The sequence below is a fragment of the Crassostrea angulata genome, chromosome 9 (genome assembly GCF_025612915.1).
Source record: "Crassostrea angulata isolate pt1a10 chromosome 9, ASM2561291v2, whole genome shotgun sequence".
Classification (NCBI taxonomy): Eukaryota; Metazoa; Mollusca; class Bivalvia; order Ostreida; family Ostreidae; genus Magallana; species Magallana angulata.
Window position 1 is genome coordinate 27711070 of NC_069119.1, and position 20359 is coordinate 27731428.

General features: G+C 33.7%; 2 protein-coding genes across 2 annotated transcripts in view; both read left to right on the forward strand.

Moving 5' to 3' along the window:
- Positions 1-12485, forward strand: part of LOC128162947 (uncharacterized) — a 59855-nt gene extending 47370 nt beyond the window's left edge. The window contains exon 10 of the transcript XR_008240741.1: positions 12468-12485. The gene's annotated coding sequence lies outside the window, so the exon portion shown is untranslated. The remainder of the gene's footprint in view (positions 1-12467) is intronic.
- LOC128162946 (calcitonin gene-related peptide type 1 receptor-like) lies at positions 2815-20220 on the forward strand. Its single transcript, XM_052826380.1, has 13 exons — positions 2815-3317; positions 11101-11208; positions 11981-12057; positions 13572-13672; positions 14029-14155; positions 14543-14696; positions 15925-15991; positions 16334-16397; positions 16687-16766; positions 17115-17250; positions 18272-18313; positions 19201-19341; positions 19980-20220. Exons 1-13 carry the CDS (start codon positions 3218-3220, stop codon positions 20007-20009), a joined length of 1227 nt encoding a protein of 408 aa, XP_052682340.1. The 5' UTR covers positions 2815-3217; the 3' UTR covers positions 20010-20220.
- Positions 20221-20359: the final 139 nt, after the last annotated feature.

The following is a 20359-nucleotide window of genomic DNA, read 5'->3' on the forward strand; positions in this document are numbered from 1 at the left end:
GTAATCAACAAATAGTTTGACAACTTTTGATAAGATTACTAATACAGCTCAATCTCTCTCTCTCTCTCTCTCTCTTCATGTTCTCTCTCTGAGTCTCTCTTTCTCTTCTCTCTCTCTTCATTTTCTCTCTCTGAGTCTCTCTCTCTCTCTCTCTCTCTCTCTCTCTCTCTCTCTCTGAGTCTCTCTCTCTCTCTCTCTCTCTCTCTCTCTCTCTCTCTCTCTCTCTCTCTTTTCTCTTCATTTTCTCTCTCTGAGTCTCTCTTTCTCTTCATTCTCTCTCTCTCTCTCTTTCTTTTTTTAGACCTCAATATAAGAAATTAAGTTGTATGACGATTAACCGTGTTTTAGCCTTTGCTGTACATATATACATGTTTGAGATGTAATCTCCATTCCCAAGGAATTATGACATAATAATTACAGTCTACCAAATTAACATATGAAATGCAATTCATCACATATTCCGTTCAAAAATATTCTCAACCGTGCACGATACAGATATGCTTCTTCCGGGCGTGAGACACCACCTCCGGTTTTTACAACCAGCGACCTAAGGAAGCTGTATGACTAACTGTCAATATCGCGTGCTCAATCTGACAAATAACGGAAGGTATACATTAACAATCTATGATATTGTCACAGTAGATACATAAATATACACCATACAAACACGTGCCACTCTGTACGATTCTAGATAAACTTTTAAATTGATACTATCTATTAATAGTGTTACTTTTTCATTATTTCCTTGAAAATTTGTATCAACCACACTATTTACTTACTGGATAGTGCAAGTTAAAACAATACTGTGATGTTATTTCGATCTTTGTTTCACAGTTTTAAATTTTACCTGTGACAGTCCGATATTAGATAACTTCATAATATCAGACCGTTACGAGTGGTTACAGTACAGGCATCCTGCAAATTCAGAACTGTTTTTGGCATATATCCATTATGTAAATGAAATGAAGCAGAATGATTTGTAAAACTGTTCACAAGCAATGAAGAGACACAATGTTTTAAAAAAATATATACACTTCAAACTGCCCATTCTGCCATATTTTACTGTCTTCGGCTCTGCGCGCCTTGGGCTGTACAATATTTGACATAATATTTATTCATTTTATTCATTATCCCTTTTTACTCCATTTCCAGTTTAATTAAAACAGGCGATTTTACCAAATGAATGCAACAAAAAAGCCCCTTAGTGCATTTCTCCGTTTCAATTTTAAGATCATGCATTTCCAGAAATTATGCGTTTGATAAACACTAATTATGATATCTCCTGCAATATGGAGTGCCCTGACACACTCGATCGCTACGATAATGCATTACGATCATCTTATCAGATGAATGTCTATGTCCTTTGAGGACGACCTGTCGCGACCGATCGTATCGTAGCTTTAAAAATTGCAAATATGGCATGTTATGTTTTATTTTTTCGGTCTCGTTTGAGAGTGCAGCATTAAAGTAGCTGTTAGCACTGATTTACGATTAATATTGACACGCTACTTCAGAAGACTATGCAGCAAAAGTTTCTGAAATCTTGTCTTTTAATCATTTTCTGATAGAATCGGTGTCAGTCCCAGAGATACTTGTACCGTGTTATTGGATTGCGTCGAATTACGATATGATATTTTTATATGTTTATGCATATGAATCTGCCTTTCACTGGAGGATTGAGGTCTGATTTATATTTGTACAGTATTTATATCAGAATTTTCCAAATTCTTTCCAAATTTAGCTTTTCCAATCACGAGTTCTCCGTAAAAAAAATACCATTGATAAGATCACTAATCAATCTCTCTCTCTCTCTCTCTCTCTCTCTCTCTCTCTCTCTCTCTCTCTCTCTCTCTCTCTCTCTCTCATATCACGGGATGTATGCAATTAAGCAGTGGTTCATCAACAAACTTGTACTTGATGCCTTTTCGTAATCAACAAATAGTTTGACAGTCTCTCTCTCTCTCTCTCTCTCTCTCTCTCTCTCTCTCTCTCTCTCTCTCTCTCTCTCTCTCTCTCTCTCTCTCCGTCAATCACTTATTCACCGTGCATCTTCAGCGTGATTGATATTGTTTTAATCAGAAAGTATAATTGCTCGTCGTCAAAGCCGGCTATATATGTACCTGTATGTAAATACTAGAACATTATCCAAGATTTGTAACGTTTAATCGTAACGTGAAATGTATTAATCATCGTAGCAATACCTTGATTAAACCCGAGAGACCCTAGTATTCCACGGTGGTTCCAGAACTAACCGTTTCCGTTTCCCATGCATTTGATATTTCATTGCCTCCTGAAAGGTGATTTGATAGATTGATGCATCCATCCCGGCAATTAGAATTACCATTCCTCAATACAACAAGTAAAGTGGAAAATAAATTAAAGAAGTCACGAAAGGACGAAACCAAGTTTTTGTGGGATTTTTTTTTCTAATTCTTTTTTTTTCAAACAGAATGAAATTTCCACAAAAAATAATAGAAAAATCTTTGTGATAAAAACACACGAAAATTTCTAATGCCTTCAAGTATACTGCCCCGCCAAACCACCACTTTCTAAACAACCCACCCCCCCCCTTACCCCAAACCCAACAACACGATAGTTGACCGTCGGGGATTAGGCCGATGACGTTGATACTCTATGATGCTCTATAAGCTATAGTTATGGTCCGATTTTTCTTCATCATTGATTTATTTTCAGAAGCAAATCCTTGCGATTGAATATTACGCAGACCCCGAGTGTTGGCATCACGGCATTAATCATGGCAGTGATTGGATACTTACAGTAACCTCCCTGACATAGGGACGAGCGGGGGTCAGGCCATGGAGCGGAGATTATATATATAGAGGAAGGGAAAGCCGTGCCGCAAGTAGACAAATCGTTCTGTGTGATTTGGTAAAGATACTGTAATATTAATGATCTGCTGAAGTTTCATAGATTGGATTAAAAAAAAACAACCCACGATGTGCAATCAACTGTTTTAGTAACGAAAGGAATAGACCCCTATCTTATCCTATTATACGCAAAGCTTAGTTCTTATTGATGCAGATGTTAACTGATCAAGACCCGCGTTAGCGATGGAGTATATAATATACAATTAATTCATTGTTTTGATACTACATGTATAAGCTGTTTATAACTTTAAGCTATAAAGCCATTAGGAAGATTCTTTTTTTTTTAAACGGTTCGGAGTAATTTTAAGGAATCCCTGAAGCGTCACTACATGCTATCAAAGACTATGTTGAATTCGCTTCAATTCTTGGTTCTGCCGCTTGTTCGCGAATGCCAACAGAGGCTAGCGTCATTCACATTTAACTTCACAGGTAAGAATTTTTATTTTTTTAATTCCTAATCAACGATTGTATTTATAAACCGAAAATGATTACGGCCGGTTTTTTCAACAAGTTATCAAGCTGGCTTATCTTAAAATTCTAGAACCATTTTAACAAGAGCTTTGACCTTTGGTGGTTGTAGTGTCAAACAGCGATGTGACGTAGACCTGTCTATTTTATTGTAGGCCACTCAGCGTCATTTTTAAACTTGTTTTAGAATAGCTACATCCATCTGAAAGTCCAAGGTCTTGTTGAAATGGTTCTAAATACATTGAATGAAACTTTCGGCCTTAAACCATGCATGATTTAGTTCTAAATTCAAAGTTGTTAGCTTAATTTTTTCCTGAATCTTTATAGATAGCTCTTCTTCTTCAGTAGATAAATACTGTAATCAGGGATATATTCGCCCCCGTTTTATTTTCACCCCTTTCGTCGCCCTCGTTGTCAGCGGGCGAATTTACGACTGGGCAATTTCCAATTTTTCAAGTCATCTCTTTAGTACACAAGCGTGTCTGGACGAATTTAAGACGGGGCAAAACCGTATGCAAATGTTGAAGAGCGAAAATAACACAGGGCGAAAATAACCTTGTATACAGTTTACTCGTTGTCTGAAGTGGGTAGTATTGGCTTCGAATATCCAATTTCTTAACCTTCGACTTTATGGCCTATTATCAACTTTTAAAAAAGTCACAAATTACATGAACGTCGTATGAAACTACATTGATAAACCTTGTCAAATGCAGAAATAACAATACATTCAATGCCAACGAAATATTTGCCATCAAAATAAGTGTTGTAGATCTAGCGTTTGTATTAATTAATATCGGTGAATGATCCCAAGGGAATCGTTAAACATCTCATTCATCATCGGCTTATGGCCTTTATTTTTTAGAAGAAATACAACTAAATCAACTGTGTTTTTCTTTTATCAAAGGTACATGTGTGAACGTATGTCAGTATACAACATGTATTTTCTCTAAGATAATTAGTATTTGATGTTCCAGACATGTTATGTAGATTCAATAACCAAAGGTTGATAAATGGATATAAATTAAATGACTATTGCTTATTCATATTCAAATTTCTTTCGATAAAAACAACTCGTAGGCGATATCGTTGATGATTTGCATTTCTCATGCGAATCATTTTTTGTAAAATATTCGATCAATGAGACATAGACGACGTTTTTCAATGAACGTGGCACTAGAACCATTTTAACAGGAGCTTGGACTATGAGTAGATGTGTCAAGCTGCAATGTGACGTAGCCCTGTCTATTTCATTGCTGGCCACTCGACCGTAGCTCATTGAAATCAACAAGATTTGTCTGGCTTTTGAGCTAAGACTGCGCAATCGGTGTATATCTAACTTCAAAACAGCGTCATTTTTTACTTGTTTTGACACAAGAAATAGCTATCTGCACACTACCGAAAGTCCAAGGTCTTGTTAAAATGGTTCTATTTTCCCTAATCGGAAGGTTTTTTCAGCTCATATTAAATAGTGTTTTTATTCGATATATGAATTAATAAAATATATATGCAAATGTTTTAAATAAAAATAATGTTCATAATTGTAGGTTCAAATCGAACTGACATACACCAATAAACCAAGACATGTATTAGTATTGCTACTCGTTCCTTAGTGCCAACTTTATCATCAGTTACTTTTCCCCTGTCATCTTTTTTAGCTCCTTTGAGCTAAAGCACGTATTTCCTATTTTGAAACACGCACAGAGCAATAATATAAAAAACCTTTTGATAATTAATAACGCAGAATAAATACCAGTATTGTTAACATGTTGTTCGATCAGTTGAGTCGAAAAGTAATGACTTTCATGCTGACAAAAGTTATCTTTTATCTGCAGGTTCCATAGAGATTGGTCATTGTTAGTGTACTATACCAACTGTTAAGATCAAAGTCTGCTAAATCAAAAACCTTTTAATAATCCTTCATAAATTGTCTTCCTCCCTCGTCCACAGGCAAACAAAGGTCTCCCTCAAACTCTATCAGTCTCCGAGAAAAAATATATAGTATCTAAAGAACATGTATCCGGGCTATTTTGACGTGTATTGAACACGTTTTCATGATATGGCATTATTACAGACTAAATAGACACAGCGATTCATAATTGATGTTTATAAGAATGTGTGCATACATGTATATTTATATTGTTGTCATGAATAACTCTCGGCTTGATAACGAGGCTACAAGTGTATACAATGTATTCCGCCGCTCATCAAATTTACATGTATTGCAAACTCAACATATTTAGAATATAACAGAGAAGAGTATCATGCATATGTGATGTATAAATATATATATATGGTATAACGGGGAAATATTCGCCCCGTTTTATTTTCGCTCTTTTCGCCCTCATTGTGAGCGGGCGAATTTAAAACTAAGCATTTCATTATCGCAAATAATACCTCTTTTAACACAGTTACAACGGGGCGAGTTCAAGACGGAACGAAACCGTTTGCAGGTGTAGGAAAGCGAAAATAACACGGGGCGAAAATAACACTGTACACAGTATCGGATGAAAAATGTCTTGATAATCATTCTACGTTCTCTATTTTAACGATGGAACTACGTTTTTGTGCGGAGATCGATTTCAACAATTGTTCAGATCGTGGACTGTAACTACAGCATAGCCATTGCTTACGCAATAAGCCCGGGTAAAAATGCTCTGGAAATACCCTAACGCATGGTTAACACTATAGAAAAACACGCCAACTTTATCTTCTGTGCCGCTCTCACATGTCCCTTGTCTCATAACTACATTTGCGAATCTTTGTCCTCAAGATCAGCGAGCAATCTAAGCTGATGTCCGAATCATTGTCACTTTGATGCACATTAGGCCACCCACGATTACCGTCACTTTAAAATTCCAAAATCTACAAGATCTAGAGAGCGATAAATCTGTAACGGGATGGGAGAAATGATGACGGACCAGACCGGGATTCGAACCCGGGCCCCCTGAATCTCTAGTCAGGTGCTCTACCAACTGAACTATCTGGCGCCGTTATTCGAACCGGTCTGAACGTCACAAATCAATAACAATCAAAATCTAAAAAATAATATTTGATACAAATACAGCAAGTATTCAAGATACATGCAGGCTACCTTTTTAATATAATGATCTTTCCTGAAAATCCCATTGAGTGTCTGATCCATACTTATTATAGTTCTCAATGTGCTTTAAAAATTTCGAATTCCTACAGATTGCGGTATTTTAGTGAAAACAAACTTGAAACAATCAAATCAAAATGAATGGCGTTTGCTTGACAATGTATTTTTAACATATTTTTTTTTCCTAAACCTACGCGCGGTTTATATTAAATAAGAATTAACTTTGGACAGCCTTACGGCGCAGAAATGACATACGTAAATCTCCGACAAGGATTTACGGGGACAGCCGAGCGTCGAGTTGAACAAGACTATATTGACTCTGGCGTAGTAATACTTACGACTACAAAGAATATTCAAATTGTTCGTACCATTTAAAATCTGACTATTTTAAAGGTATTTTTAAATAAGTTTCCTTGAATAACAATGCTTCGGAATACACTACATTGAATTTATCTATTATTTTCAAGGACTAAGTGTTGTCAGCGGTATTGATTTGTGCTGAGGTCCAGACACTGTTTCACTTTCGGTTTGTCTGAGTAACTGCATAGGAGAGTTGATTAAAATCAACTCCAAAAAAAGAAGATTACAATATAAAGGAAAAAATAGAATTTTCTTTCTAAATGAGCAGCAGTATTGATATTGTTTATGTCATCATAAATCGAAAGAAAGACAAAGTAATTGCATTATTTGGTATGTTTTATGGCTATGATATCCTGAGCTAAATGCGAAAAATTCGAAATTAGTTGTCTTTTTTTAACTGCAAATGCTAGGTTAATTGGGATTTTAAGAAATTTTTTCTCAAGGAAAGGAAATTATAAATAGAATTTTTGTCACAGACCGACAAAATTAAACACGTCATGTTATACATAATAAGCACTTATTACGTAAAAGTTAAATATGCGGCTAATGAATTTGTTGATTTAAGGTGTAAACGCAAATAAAAATAAATGCATTTAATTTAATACGCGTATTAAATTGTTTCGAAGCAGGAAGTTAGAGGCGAAAAGGAAATTATATTTTGTTTGTCTAACTTGTAATCAGAACCTAAATTAGTCCAGTTGACATAGGTTTTTTTTTAAAAAAATAATATGATGTATTCTCTTGTCAATGTTGTTCATACGGATATAAATGCAGCAATTATCGCTGAAAGAATACATAACTGACAAATTTACTTTTACCTTAATATTCCGCATAAAGTACCAAAGCATATTACTGTTAACATGTACATCTCTTTCTAAACAATATTTACCATGTATCCCTTTTAAAGGAATGATCGGCATGAAATATCATTGGTCAGCTCTGTTTATATAATATACGCAATATGCAGTGATTTCCGAAATGGCAAGGCATGAATGAGCTTTACTTTTAGTAGGCGAATAATACTTCCGACTAATATTCCTACGCATATGTGAAAAAACGTGATTTGAATCATTATGTATGTAAGTCTATAAATGTTTTATTTTCAGGGTAAACGGATAAGATTACCGTTTTAGTAATCTACGTCTAATTGAAGATTTAAATAAGGTTGTCATTGCATAGTAAATAAAATAGTGCAAGGCGCACTGCGTGCGCAAATAGTTAAATTTGCCGGATGCCTCATATGGACACAACTGTGATCGGCCGAAGCCGATCACAAAAATCTTCAACGAGCTAAAGTCTTCCCTTTACAACAAGGGTTCGATGGTCGTTGTCATTTTTAAGCTGTATTGTTCTATTTTAGATGAGGAACTCTATTGTAATAAAAATAAAGGAATGAAAAACCCTCAAAATTAAAAGCTAAAATATTTAAATTTTTTTGACTAAATAATTGTTCACAGCTTCGTATCATAATTATTCTAGATTTTGAAGTAGATCTGATAGTTTGTATACCACCCATGTAGACTCCCCAAAGTATTTCCTTAAGAAATTTGTTGTTGGGCGCTAGGTATGGCCGGGTGGGCGCTGGATTGGGCAATACACACTTTGACAATATTCATATAGAAATGTCTCATTTAGATCCACAAGTATATTCACTTTTGTGTCTTTATTATCAAACCGTTCATCAATCTCATTTAAGTTCCTAGTTAACGGAGGCATGTGCTCTGGCATCGATTTCCTCGGTGAAAACTAATCACATGATGATGCGATAAGAAATGGTTTTCTAGTTTGATCTTCTTGAGTTGATGAAAATTACTACAAATCCTCTGTTAAGCAGCTGCTAGATGTATGTGACCCGTGTTGTAATTAAAGCCGTGAAGACGAAATAATTTGGCATCGTTTTCCCGGTGCCAAGAAAAATCGCCCCCGGTTTATTTGAGGCTCAGTCTGTTCAAAGCGATTATCTTCAAGGCGCATTTCTTCTATTGCAAATGTGGTGTTTTTAAACTGTCAATTTGTAACTAAAGATAAAAATGGGAGTTTCTGTTTGCGTGTAGTTCAAAATTAGGATATTTGAAATCTTTCAAATCTAATTAAATCGATTTGTTGACTTTAAATAGTTAGTAAACAAGCAAAAAAAATTTTTTTACAAGATTTTCAAGCAAAGGTGGACCGTGGCATTCTCATTAATCATTCAACGTAAACGTGAATCCAGTTGTCTATAATACTTTAAATATCTAAACAGCGTGATTCTTTGAAGCTCTGAAACGTCGAATTTAATAACCTCTTCAACAGAAGTATTGGAAATCGTTCTAAGACTGCAATAAACAACCATTTTCTTTATGAATTTTTTATTAACGAAAGAAGAAGGATATATTCTTCCTCTTCTTTTATTTCTATGCTATGATATTGGATAAAATGTGTTTATGTTACTTGTGGTTTGTCATTTTTGACAGATCTTATTCGAATTGATTATATTTTATTGTTTTTCTGCAACGCAATTACTATTATAATAATAGCTATATTGAAGTTATTAGTGAAGGAATGGATCAATACACTACCGTATGATTGTGTTTCATTCATCTTTCTACACAACAAACTCAAGTCCCACAGGTTGAAGCTCTGCCATTCAGTCAACTGAATGATAACTGAATGGTCATTAGCACACATCAAATCATTGGCCAAGATACTTTAACTAAAACCAACGCAATGTAAATTTTAGAACAATGGTTCTAATAAATCTGTTTTAAAACAATGCAGTAAAAATGAAAAGGAAAATATACTACTGGGAAAGGTTCGTAGGATCTCTTATTTGAGCCTAAGTTATTGTTCGGCGTGACTCTGAAAACAATATATTTAATAAACGAATCGATAAAATCAACCAGGGAAGATTTAAACCGCTCCTTGTCATTGACTACTACAAAGCTTCCTCATTTTTCTTTTTTCTCATTGTTATGTTTATGCGTGTACATGTACATGTAATATTCAAGCGTCCCTGTTTAAACAAATGATACTTGGATTATGATATTTTGGACCATAAAGTAATACAATGTATGTAGAAAAAATCCAAACATTTTAGCTTTGGAGTTTGAATACTTTTCTATAATATTCAATTCAATATTAGAAATGCGTCGAACCTTACAAAATAGTGCATGCGTTTTATGAGCCATAAATATCATTTTTACATGGACGGAACTGTACAATGTAGCTTAATTCACAGTCAACCTGAATTTACTGTGGAGCTACAGTTCTGCTGCCAGGTTATAACTTTTTATATATTAACCTTTTTTTCTCTTTTTCATTCATATTAAGACTACATGGTCAACAAATAAGCCAAATAAATCCAAGTAATTCAGTAAAAAACAAAAACTTTAAAAATAATACATCACAATCATAAAGAGAGCTCTTCTGTTAAGGAGGTTTATGCAGTACTCTAAAAATGACCTTGAACACAAAACCATTTTGTAAAAGCACAAACAGTTTCTAACAAGCAGAACTATTGTTTGTTTAGACAAAATGAACACCGGCATATTGAATTATCCACTCTGACTTTTCTTAAAAGGAAGCTCTCATGTGCTCAATTAGAAGCAGAAATAATAATCTTCGATAATTCGGTAACCGACAGGATATTGGGTAATCAACAAAGTAGTTTCCTTCTAGCGCACCTGCTCCACTGACACCATATTCCTTAATTACGAGGTCCACAAAGCCATAGGTCGAGCTCACCAGAAGTCAATATAATACTTGACAGTACATGTTTATGATAATGTACTTGTAAACTAGATGTGAATTAAAACTGCGCGAGTGACGTATTTTTTTGTTTTTTGTTTTTTGTTTGGTTTGGTCTACACATATCATATTCGTGCTTGTACTAATCAGAGTATAGAAGCAAGTTACACAATATATTACGTAACTCTGGTCTGTTTTCTATGATCCGATTTATACAAATAAATGTCTATATTGATTTTAAGAAGTAGATGTCTATATATAACTCTTAGGTTGATTTGTGAGTCAAGAAACATAATTATAATTGTTAACCCGATTTAACATTTTTTTTTAATTATTTGTTTGCATCCTTCATTGATTACTTTAAGTACATGCAAGGTAATCTTTGAGTTTTTGTTAATTTTCTTTTCTTTTTCATTTTTAAGCAAATTGCATTGACAGAAATGTTAATTAAAACTTCAGCTGCTGTCAAATCTCTCAAATTAAATTCACTAAAATGTTTTCCAAATTAACCGAATCGCTTTAATTAAAGTACTCTAGTTAAATATTTTTTTTTATCTGTAGACGATGTTTTCTGCAATGGAACTGCCGATGATTTCGGGGGCTGTTTTAATTTTACAAAGGCAGGACGAGTCGAGAAGATACAGTGTCCATTTTTCTTCAACAAGAAAGGTACCACGTTCAGAAAACCCCAAGTCTTAAACAATCTGAGCTGCAATTTTAAAGTGGAATATTTTTTTTTGGAAAACTGTAATAAGATATTAAAATGACCGACAAAATGATGGTTCAAACACCTTTGATAGCCATACACTGTATTTCTATGAGGAACGTGCTAATTCGAGCAAATTTATAGACATGTAATGATTACAGGTTGTCTTTAGTTATAAATTTGGTTTGCTCTAAATTACATTGTACATGTTTAGAAATCTTTATCACAGTCATGTATGATAAAAGAAATACGAATAAGTTTCATCATACATATGCATATACCAGAAGAGATTAAGTAACACGCATAATTTGGCAGAAAAATAAATTATAAAATTCACAGCCATAATGTTTAAAAATCATGAAAACTATTCATATAATTACATGTATTTTACATGAGTATTTATGCACACTTTGGTTGTTTCATGTAATACTTGCCGACATTATTACATAATAACATAGAATATAGAAACTTCAGTGGTGAATGCTTGAGCAAAATTAAGATATTTGGCGTTTTATTAAGACATCAAGATTTGATCATTTTATTTGAAAAAAAAAATGTCATGATTTTTAAACATTGTAACTTCGTGTATAAAGTGTCACGATGGTGAAACATTGTAGGTTTCGTGTATAAAGTGTCATGATTGTTAAACATTGTATGTTTCGTGTATAAAGTGTCATGATTTTTAAACATTGTATGTTTCGTGTATAAAGTGGCATGATTGTTAAACATATGTAGGGTTCGTGTATAAAGTCTGTTCGCGGGAGGGCAAATGGCTGAAATCCGACTACCACGAATGCCGGCAACAAAATTATGTAAGTATATATAATACACTGTAAACAGGGAAATATTCGCCCTGTTTTATTTTCGCCCCTTTCGCCATCGCTGTCAGCAAGCGAATTTAAGACTGGGCGAATTCCAATGTTCCAATTTATCTCTTTAGTACACAAGAGCGTCTGGGCGAATTTAAGACGGGGCAAAACTGTTTGCAAGTGTAGAGGGGCGAAAATAACACGGGGCCAAAAAAACCATGAATACAGTATACATATGTACATAGTAATTTTCGCCCTTCTATACTTGCAAACAGTTTCGCCACCGGCCTGAATTCGCCAAGACACGGCTGTGTTTAAAGAGAGTTTAACTTCAGTTAGTAAGAGACACGCCCAGTCTTAAATACGCCCACTTACAACGCAGGCAAAAATAAAACGGGGGCTGGTATATAAAGTCTCTCTTTCTCTCTCTCTCTCTCTCTCTCTCTCTCTCTCTCTCTCTCTCAGTTTTATAATTTAAATTTTCCTCACAATTTATTTAGAGCTCTTCTTTTAAAGGAGATTGAGATAGTCTACAAACGTCTAAGACCATTCAGTTATCTTAAAACTGGTTTCCGTTATATGTATTTAACATGAGAAATGTATATGTACCATGAGTCTGTAAAAAACCCCCAAAGAATGCCATAAGCATCATGCTTAATATACAATTAATGCACATAACTGTTCTAACGGCAAACTCAACCAGGAAACATAAAAAACACGCAACAAATGAAGATCTGCAATAATTTGTATCACGTATTATAATAGAATTCCTTTATTAAGACATCACCAGAAGCAAAATCTTACATCGGCAAAAAAAGTTCGGTACAACAAAAACAAAACAGACAACAGAACAAAGAAAGGTTTCCCTGAAGGATAAGGTAGAGAGAACAGTTGATCTTTGTTAGGCAACATAATGGAACACGAGTCAATGAATCACTGAAATTGCGTGGTAAAAATCTCACTCTGTGTAGATTTTATGGTGTTTGAATATTTTTCCTTACGAATTCTGGGGAAAATATGAACCCCTCATTGGAACTTTATGTATTTTATTTTATTTTGTTCTTTTAATTTATTATTTAAAAAATTTATTCATGGTAGTAATAGTATAAAAATGCTATTAGATAAAGACAAAATGACCTCTTGTATGAAACTGTTGATTTTTTTCTAGAAATCATTCTGAGCATTTCAGCATTAAATGCATATTTAATATGAGACCTGATTGTACTTATATCTTAGATGTATGTATAAGCTATATCCCGTCATGCTACTGTATTTCCTATGCCCTTGAGAAATTTGCATCAAGATGATTGACCCATGATATAGTGTATGTCGAAGCTGTATGGATCCGGAACCGAAAGCTAGCGTGTTCATATAACCCATTATGATATGTCTAGATCGTGGCTGTGTGAAACCGGAAACTAGCGTGTGCATGTGACCCATGATATGTTTACTAGATCTTGGCTGTCAGAAACCGGAAGCTTGCGTGTCAACTGATTTTATTTTACTCTCTCCCACAGGAAGAAGTGACGGCTATGTATCCGGTCTATGTATTCATCGGGGGCTATCTGGTGTCCATAGTTCTCCTGGCTATTTCACTCTTCATTTTCCTGTACTTTCCGTACGTATCCATTTCTCATACGATTGAGAAATGTCTTTCTTACACGATATTGCATTAATATATTTAAGTGGTCACTATGGTCTCCACACGAAATAAATACATGGCGTGCATCGATGCATCTAATGATTGGCACATCATTATATATTTATCGTCTGTATCTATTGTAGTAGGGAATCAGTAGGTTATCACGGAATATTTCAATTGGTAATTGTGTTTTAAGAACACAATAAACATTGTCTATATAATTTGGTTGACGGTATTGGTGCAGACTTTGCGATCATTACATGATCATCGTTGACTTTTACGATCCGAAATCCGGTAGTCCTTATTTATTTACTTATTTCTTTTCAATGCAGACAACTTCAGTGCGGCAGAGTGACTGTTCACAAGAATCTCTTCCTCTCTTACATCTTGACGGGAATCTCATGGATTTCATACTTTGTTCTCGTGACTTTTAATGGCGAAGTCCTGCTCAGAAATCCGGTAAACTACAAATTTCTTTTTGCACCTTTTAAGTTCGATATTTACATGTACTTTTGTACATAAAAATATACTTTGGAGTTGTAAACCTTGCCTTTCCGACAATGGAAAAATACCTCTGCATAAAAGTTGCGAAAGGCTTACTTTGATTACAGAGACCATCATTTCTGCTCTGATTTATACTTGTCAGATTCAATCCAAATGAATATTCGTAGGAAAATTAAAATAATTGTCTTCCTGTGTTTGCTCTCAAAAGTTATTGTTTCTCATTGATGCCTTTTGGTGAATTCACTATGCCAATAAAAAATTGACTGACATCAAGTGTAATCATAATAAATGTAAAACATAGACGAATATGTGACTATTTTCGTTGCTATTTCTTGGTTTCAGTCGTGGTGTCAGATCCTCCACGTGTTCACCTATTTCTTCATGCTATGTAACTACTTCTGGATGTTCTGTGAGGGCCTCTATCTACACACAATCCTCCTGAGGGTCTTTAGCACCGGAAGGAAGCTCATTGCTGCTTGTCATGTGACCGGATGGGGTATATTGCGCATGGTTCTTAGATGAGATATTCATATTGCATTTAGCATTGATAGGATACATCGGTATCATTCATTTGTTTCGTAAATATATTATTAACATTCTATTTATCACAGGAAATATAATGAGTCAATTAGTAAAGAATTCATTATCAGAATATCTGAGTGAGCATCATGAAGCATGGTCATTGGTCGTTTTATAAATACCTGTATGTTTTTAACGACAGTCGAATTATTTTAATTGTTTTCTTTCGATGTCGTTACCTTACCCTGAATCATCCATGAAACATTCCAAAGAACTATACAATTTACATTGCGGCACTTGTAGACTGTCCAAGAGTCTTCTCATTCTAACACGTACTTATTACTAAGTTTTACTTGTAGCTACATGTAGTAATGACACGCTTTGCATCTGCGTAAAAATACAGTTTTAAAAAATCCAAACATATATTTATGTAGTTATCCTGCACAGTATTATTAGTGCAACACTAAATCATGGAATATAGGTCGATCGGTAGATCAAAGAATTCAGTTCTCTAGAAATAGTTCTAATCGTACATTATTCATTCGTTTCTCGTCAGATCTAATGATTTACTTTAACTTTAACACTCCAATGCCAATACTTTGCATTGTTGCCCCAATTTTCAAAGATAAAATATAAAAAAAAGATAAAGAAGTCAATAAATTTGATATTATCATTATCTGGTTATATATACGAGTTATCCTCCGGGTTATTGCTTCACTGTTCGTTATGTATGAATACTCTGAAATGCAAACTAAATGTTCGTTTTACACGTGTAAACAGAGTTTGAAGGTCCTTCCTGATATTTAAGAGGGCCATATTTAGACTACTTTTACCTCTTTGAAAGAAAGAGCTTTGTATTGAGGTATAAAAAGCCAAATTTTTTTGGATTTTTTCTTCATCTAATTATAGCTTACAACTAAACATAATACTTGCTCACGTGTTTAGTTTTATATACATGTATTTCAGTGATTTTTGTAGTTCTTGCAAATTTCAGTGTCTCATAAATTTTGATTACAGTTCTCTACCATTCTTAACATGTTATTATCTTTGGGCATATATTTTGAAGGTTTTAAAGAGTGCACTAGATTTATTAACCATTGAGATTTGAGCAAAAATAACCGACTAAAATTATCTTAACTTAAGGTAGATTTGATGGGTTATTTGTCGACCATCCAGATTTCTTAGCAATGACATTTTCGTTATAGGTTTTCCACTAATTCCAACTGCAGTTTACGCTTTTGTGCGTAGTTCCGATTCATCGAAGAATACAAAGTAAGATATAAAAATGCATAGAAGCAGAATAATAATTTAGTAGAATATCTAAAGTATAAATACAAGCATTAATTAACCTTTAATTCAAGCGCAAACAGAGAAGTTTGTTGTTGACTATATTCCAATGTACACAAAATTCACTCATATTTTTACCATATTCATTATTTTATTTTTGTTTTAAAAAGCCCCTTTTGTTTTACTAAATATTAAACAAACATCGATTAAGTTGAATGCAGGGGATATGAACAATGAAAAGCTATATCGAATAGCGACCAACACATCTTTTTCTTGATGTTTTTTCAATATATGTGAAGTAAGTCGTCATTTTCATTGTATCGACAGATGTTGGAATCCCTACGCAGAGTATTTGTGGATAATATACGGTCCCATCATCGGCTCCCTGTTGGTAAGACTTGCTATTTACCTGTCCCATGTCACAGGTGCTTGCGAACAGACCCCCATCCCTCATCCATAAACACTTACATAATATTTGTATCAGTCAAGCTTTCACTTTACTTCTGATAATAATCACAAGGCAAATTACCCGGCTATGTCTTATACACTACTTTTTTCTACCCTGTGTGTCACTTAGCAAAAACATCTCTTCCAATATCTGTATATGTTGAAATATCACGTCTGATATTATACTGTTTTTAACACAGGCGGTTTGAAATTGGCTCTTGGTTTTATTTCAGTTGAACGTCATTTTCCTCATCAACATCGTTCGACTTTTGATGACAAAATTGAAGAGAGTTCCAGAGGCAGCTCAAACTAAGTATGTTCTCTAAAACAGTCAATTTATTATAATTATTACAAATGAGGAGCATTTTCAGTTTTTGAGGAATCAATATTTTGCTTACTTTCAATCCACCATGAACTCATTTTTAAAAGTTAGAGTGATCTGCCCTTCGACGTATAATACCTGTAGTAAAAACTGAAATAAAGAACAGTTCTTGCAAATGGGATAACGATATAATTATTAATAAAGCATTAAAAAAAAATAAACTTAAATTTTGCAAGATTGAAAATATTTTATATAATTATTCAGTTTTCTGTCTGTCACTAAATGTCAAATTTAATTCTGAATTTAAATGAAAAGTACAAAATTTGATTGTTTTCCCAGGAAAGCAGCGAAGGCCACACTAGTATTGATCCCGCTCCTGGGACTTCATAATCTTCTGTTACCTGTACGACCTGAAGACGATTCCCCTATGGCGGAGGTGTACACCTTCCTCATCGCCATATCCCTGTCCCTCCAGGTAGGGTGATCTTTGTAGTGTCAACCAGGATTCTTGAATATCAATTGCCAGACATTCCGGAGTTAAATACTCCGCTCATATACCTTCTGTTATCAATTTAGTTCTTCTTTGTTTCCGGTTACGTTTAATAAAGTTAACGATACACACGTGTTGTGGCTAATCTTTACTTATTGGCGCATCTTGAAGAATTAATGCCATGCAGATCCAGTTGAGTTGAATTGGACCTGTTTTGACACACGCCTTTGAAACATGAATAAACAAGTTCAATTCTTCACGAATAAAACCTAACATAAACTTACGATTGAAAAAAAAAGGCATGGAGATTCAATGTTTTACGTTGTAAATGATATTTAAAACACATAAATGTACTTACAGATTTGCGTTGAAATTTTGCTTATGAGATCCAGCGAAGTGAACCACATGTAATCAAACTCCATTCAATTTTAATTGCAGTACTTTACTAATTATAGATAGTTTCTATTTAGATAAAAAGAAATTGATTAATTTTGTTTTTGAATATGGTATATTTAAATGTTCGATCTTGATCCAACTCTAATAATTTTAAATGGTTTTGGATTGATTACTTAACACTTTGTAAAGTACATTTATTTCCTTGCTGTTGTAAATAGAGTTTTTTTTAACAAAAGCCTCGACTTTGGGCATATATTGGGGTTATATATAATTTCAAATGAAACAGCGTCAATTTCACACAACAGAGCAGTTCTTGGGTAAAATACTTTATGTGTGATTTTGACAGTTTATGAATATTGATGAGCTTCTCTTAGCAAATTGGAAGAAATGGGTCAATATTTGATAGCTTGTTTTGATGAGCAAACTAGATAGTAATATTCCACCGAAAGTCCAAGTTTTTGTCAAAACGGTTCTGGTGTTTAAATTTTTTGCTGCAGGTCTGTAGCTCCTGGTCTGAAAAAAAATCGGATGGACGAAAGGGAGAAATAGACCTGCAGCTAATCAATAACGGGGTGTATCTATGACTTCACACATATTCTCTTATTTTTAGGGATCTTTTGTTGCCATCATTTACTGCTTTTGCAATGGAGAGGTAATTTAAAATTATTTTTTATTCTTATTTTTATGATCAATTTCCTTATCGGTTGATTCTTAATAAATACAATGTACATCTTACTGCGTAAAAATATATTAATTTAATTTGTTTCGGTTTAATATTGCAGTCATCTACAGTTAAACATTTCATATGATTTTAATTGACTTAATGTGCGTTATATTTTAACTGTTTTTGATACTCCTATTTTATATACGACCATTTCGGTGACTATACAGAAATACAAAAAGACGCGAAAAAAAATATTTGTATAGAATTGGGACATTATCAAAGAGTATAGAATCAAAATTAAGATTTAAATTCCAAATGTAAATACTCCCGATGTTTGAAGATAACTATAAGGTACACATGCATGATTTATTAATGGTTATGGACATTTTTCTGAAAAAGGCTGGTCAACAAAAAGCCTTCAGATCTTCCTTAATTTTGAGATATTATGATGTTTTTAGAGCTCTCCTTGTAAAGGAGACCATAACAGTCTAAAAATGGACACGACCACCAAGCAATCACAACTTCTCAGGCCTTTCCGGCAACCTCGGAAAAACACCTCGAATGTATTAACATCACCGGATGTTAGATTTTTATACAAAATGGAGTCGCTTCCCATTAAAATAACTATCGGCTAGACAGCCTTGTATGTCGCTTCTGTATTTTATTTTAGGGTATATAGTTGACTTTAATGACATCTCAACAGATCGTAAAATGTGTTGTATCTATATCAAGTTTTATGAAAAGGGGTTTGTCATGGACGCCAAGGTAATACATTCGAGGTGTTTTTCCGAGCTTGCCGGAAAGGCCCGGGAAGTAGCAATTGTACCACCAAGCCCTGTTAAAATAATCAAGGTATCATAATGGTTGTTCATCAGGTCACAACAATACTGAAAAGGAAATGGAAACAACACTTACTTATGAGGGGGACCTGCATCAAAATTGGCAACTCTCACATCACCACTTATTCCGTTACAGAGAATGGGCAAATGGAAGTCGTTTCGGAGGAAATCAATGAGGTAAATCGAATAATACAGCCACGAGTTAATCAAATTTAGCCCCAAAATGTCAACTTTAAGATTTTAAACAAAATGAAAATAGAAGGAAATGCCTGAAAGAATACATCGGAAAATATGCCTGATTATGTACATGGCTTTTATCAGTAGAATACCATTTCTTCTGAAATTAAACAAAATATACATTAAAGACAGATTTCATTACAAAAATCATATCATCGCATTCTTCTAACTTTGAAATTTTATAACACGTTTAGAACGTGAGTTGCGTACAATAAAATAGTATCACAATACAATTATCTGCGTGGTATATGAATTTGAAAATTGTCAAGCCATCTTTTTAGTAACTTTTGCACGTGTCAAATTCACAAGATTTCTTTTATTTAGTTACATGTTCTAAGACCTTTCAAAAAACTATGTCATTTCGAATTATTTTTATCATTGTAACAGAGTCAGTGTATAAAGTAAAACACTAAACAAATAATTAATTAATTTATGAATATTTAAATAATTTATTTAATTTTCTTTAGATGTCCAAAAGGCATTTCATTTGGGATTTCCATAGTCGGCAAAGAAATGCTCTTTCAATTTTATAGTGATTAATTCTTAATTAATATTTCTATTTTTTTTTTCTTTTGTAGGTCAGAAAATGTCATCCTGCTCAAATTTAAAGGATATATAATAATGATTACCTATAGGTATATTCAAGGCCACTATCTTGTTTTCTCTTTCATTATGTCTAATTCATTGGCAAATGAATTATGAAATAATGTACATTTAATAAAATATCATATGATTAAATAATGTAATTTTTGAGATTTTGAATTGATGAGTTGGAGGGAGCGACATATATGGATAAATAAAAATTAATTTGTCACGTTACCGCCGTCTTGTTTTTTTTTCTAGACAAAATAAAAGCATATTGAAAGCTACATGACAAACTTTGCATAGTAATTTATTAATACTCTAAATAAATTTCATTTAGCAAAGTAAAATGAATCACTCGAAATCTAAAAACTAA

Coding starts and splice junctions, on each gene's coding strand:
- LOC128162946 (XM_052826380.1), top strand. CDS start 3,218: ATGCTATCAAAGACTATGTTGAATTCGCTTCAATTCTTGGTTCTGCCG. Junction 17,251..18,271: donor CCATATCCCTGTCCCTCCAG/GTAGGGTGATCT, acceptor TCTTATTTTTAG/GGATCTTTTGTTGCCATCAT. Junction 18,314..19,200: donor ACTGCTTTTGCAATGGAGAG/GTAATTTAAAAT, acceptor GTTGTTCATCAG/GTCACAACAATACTGAAAAG.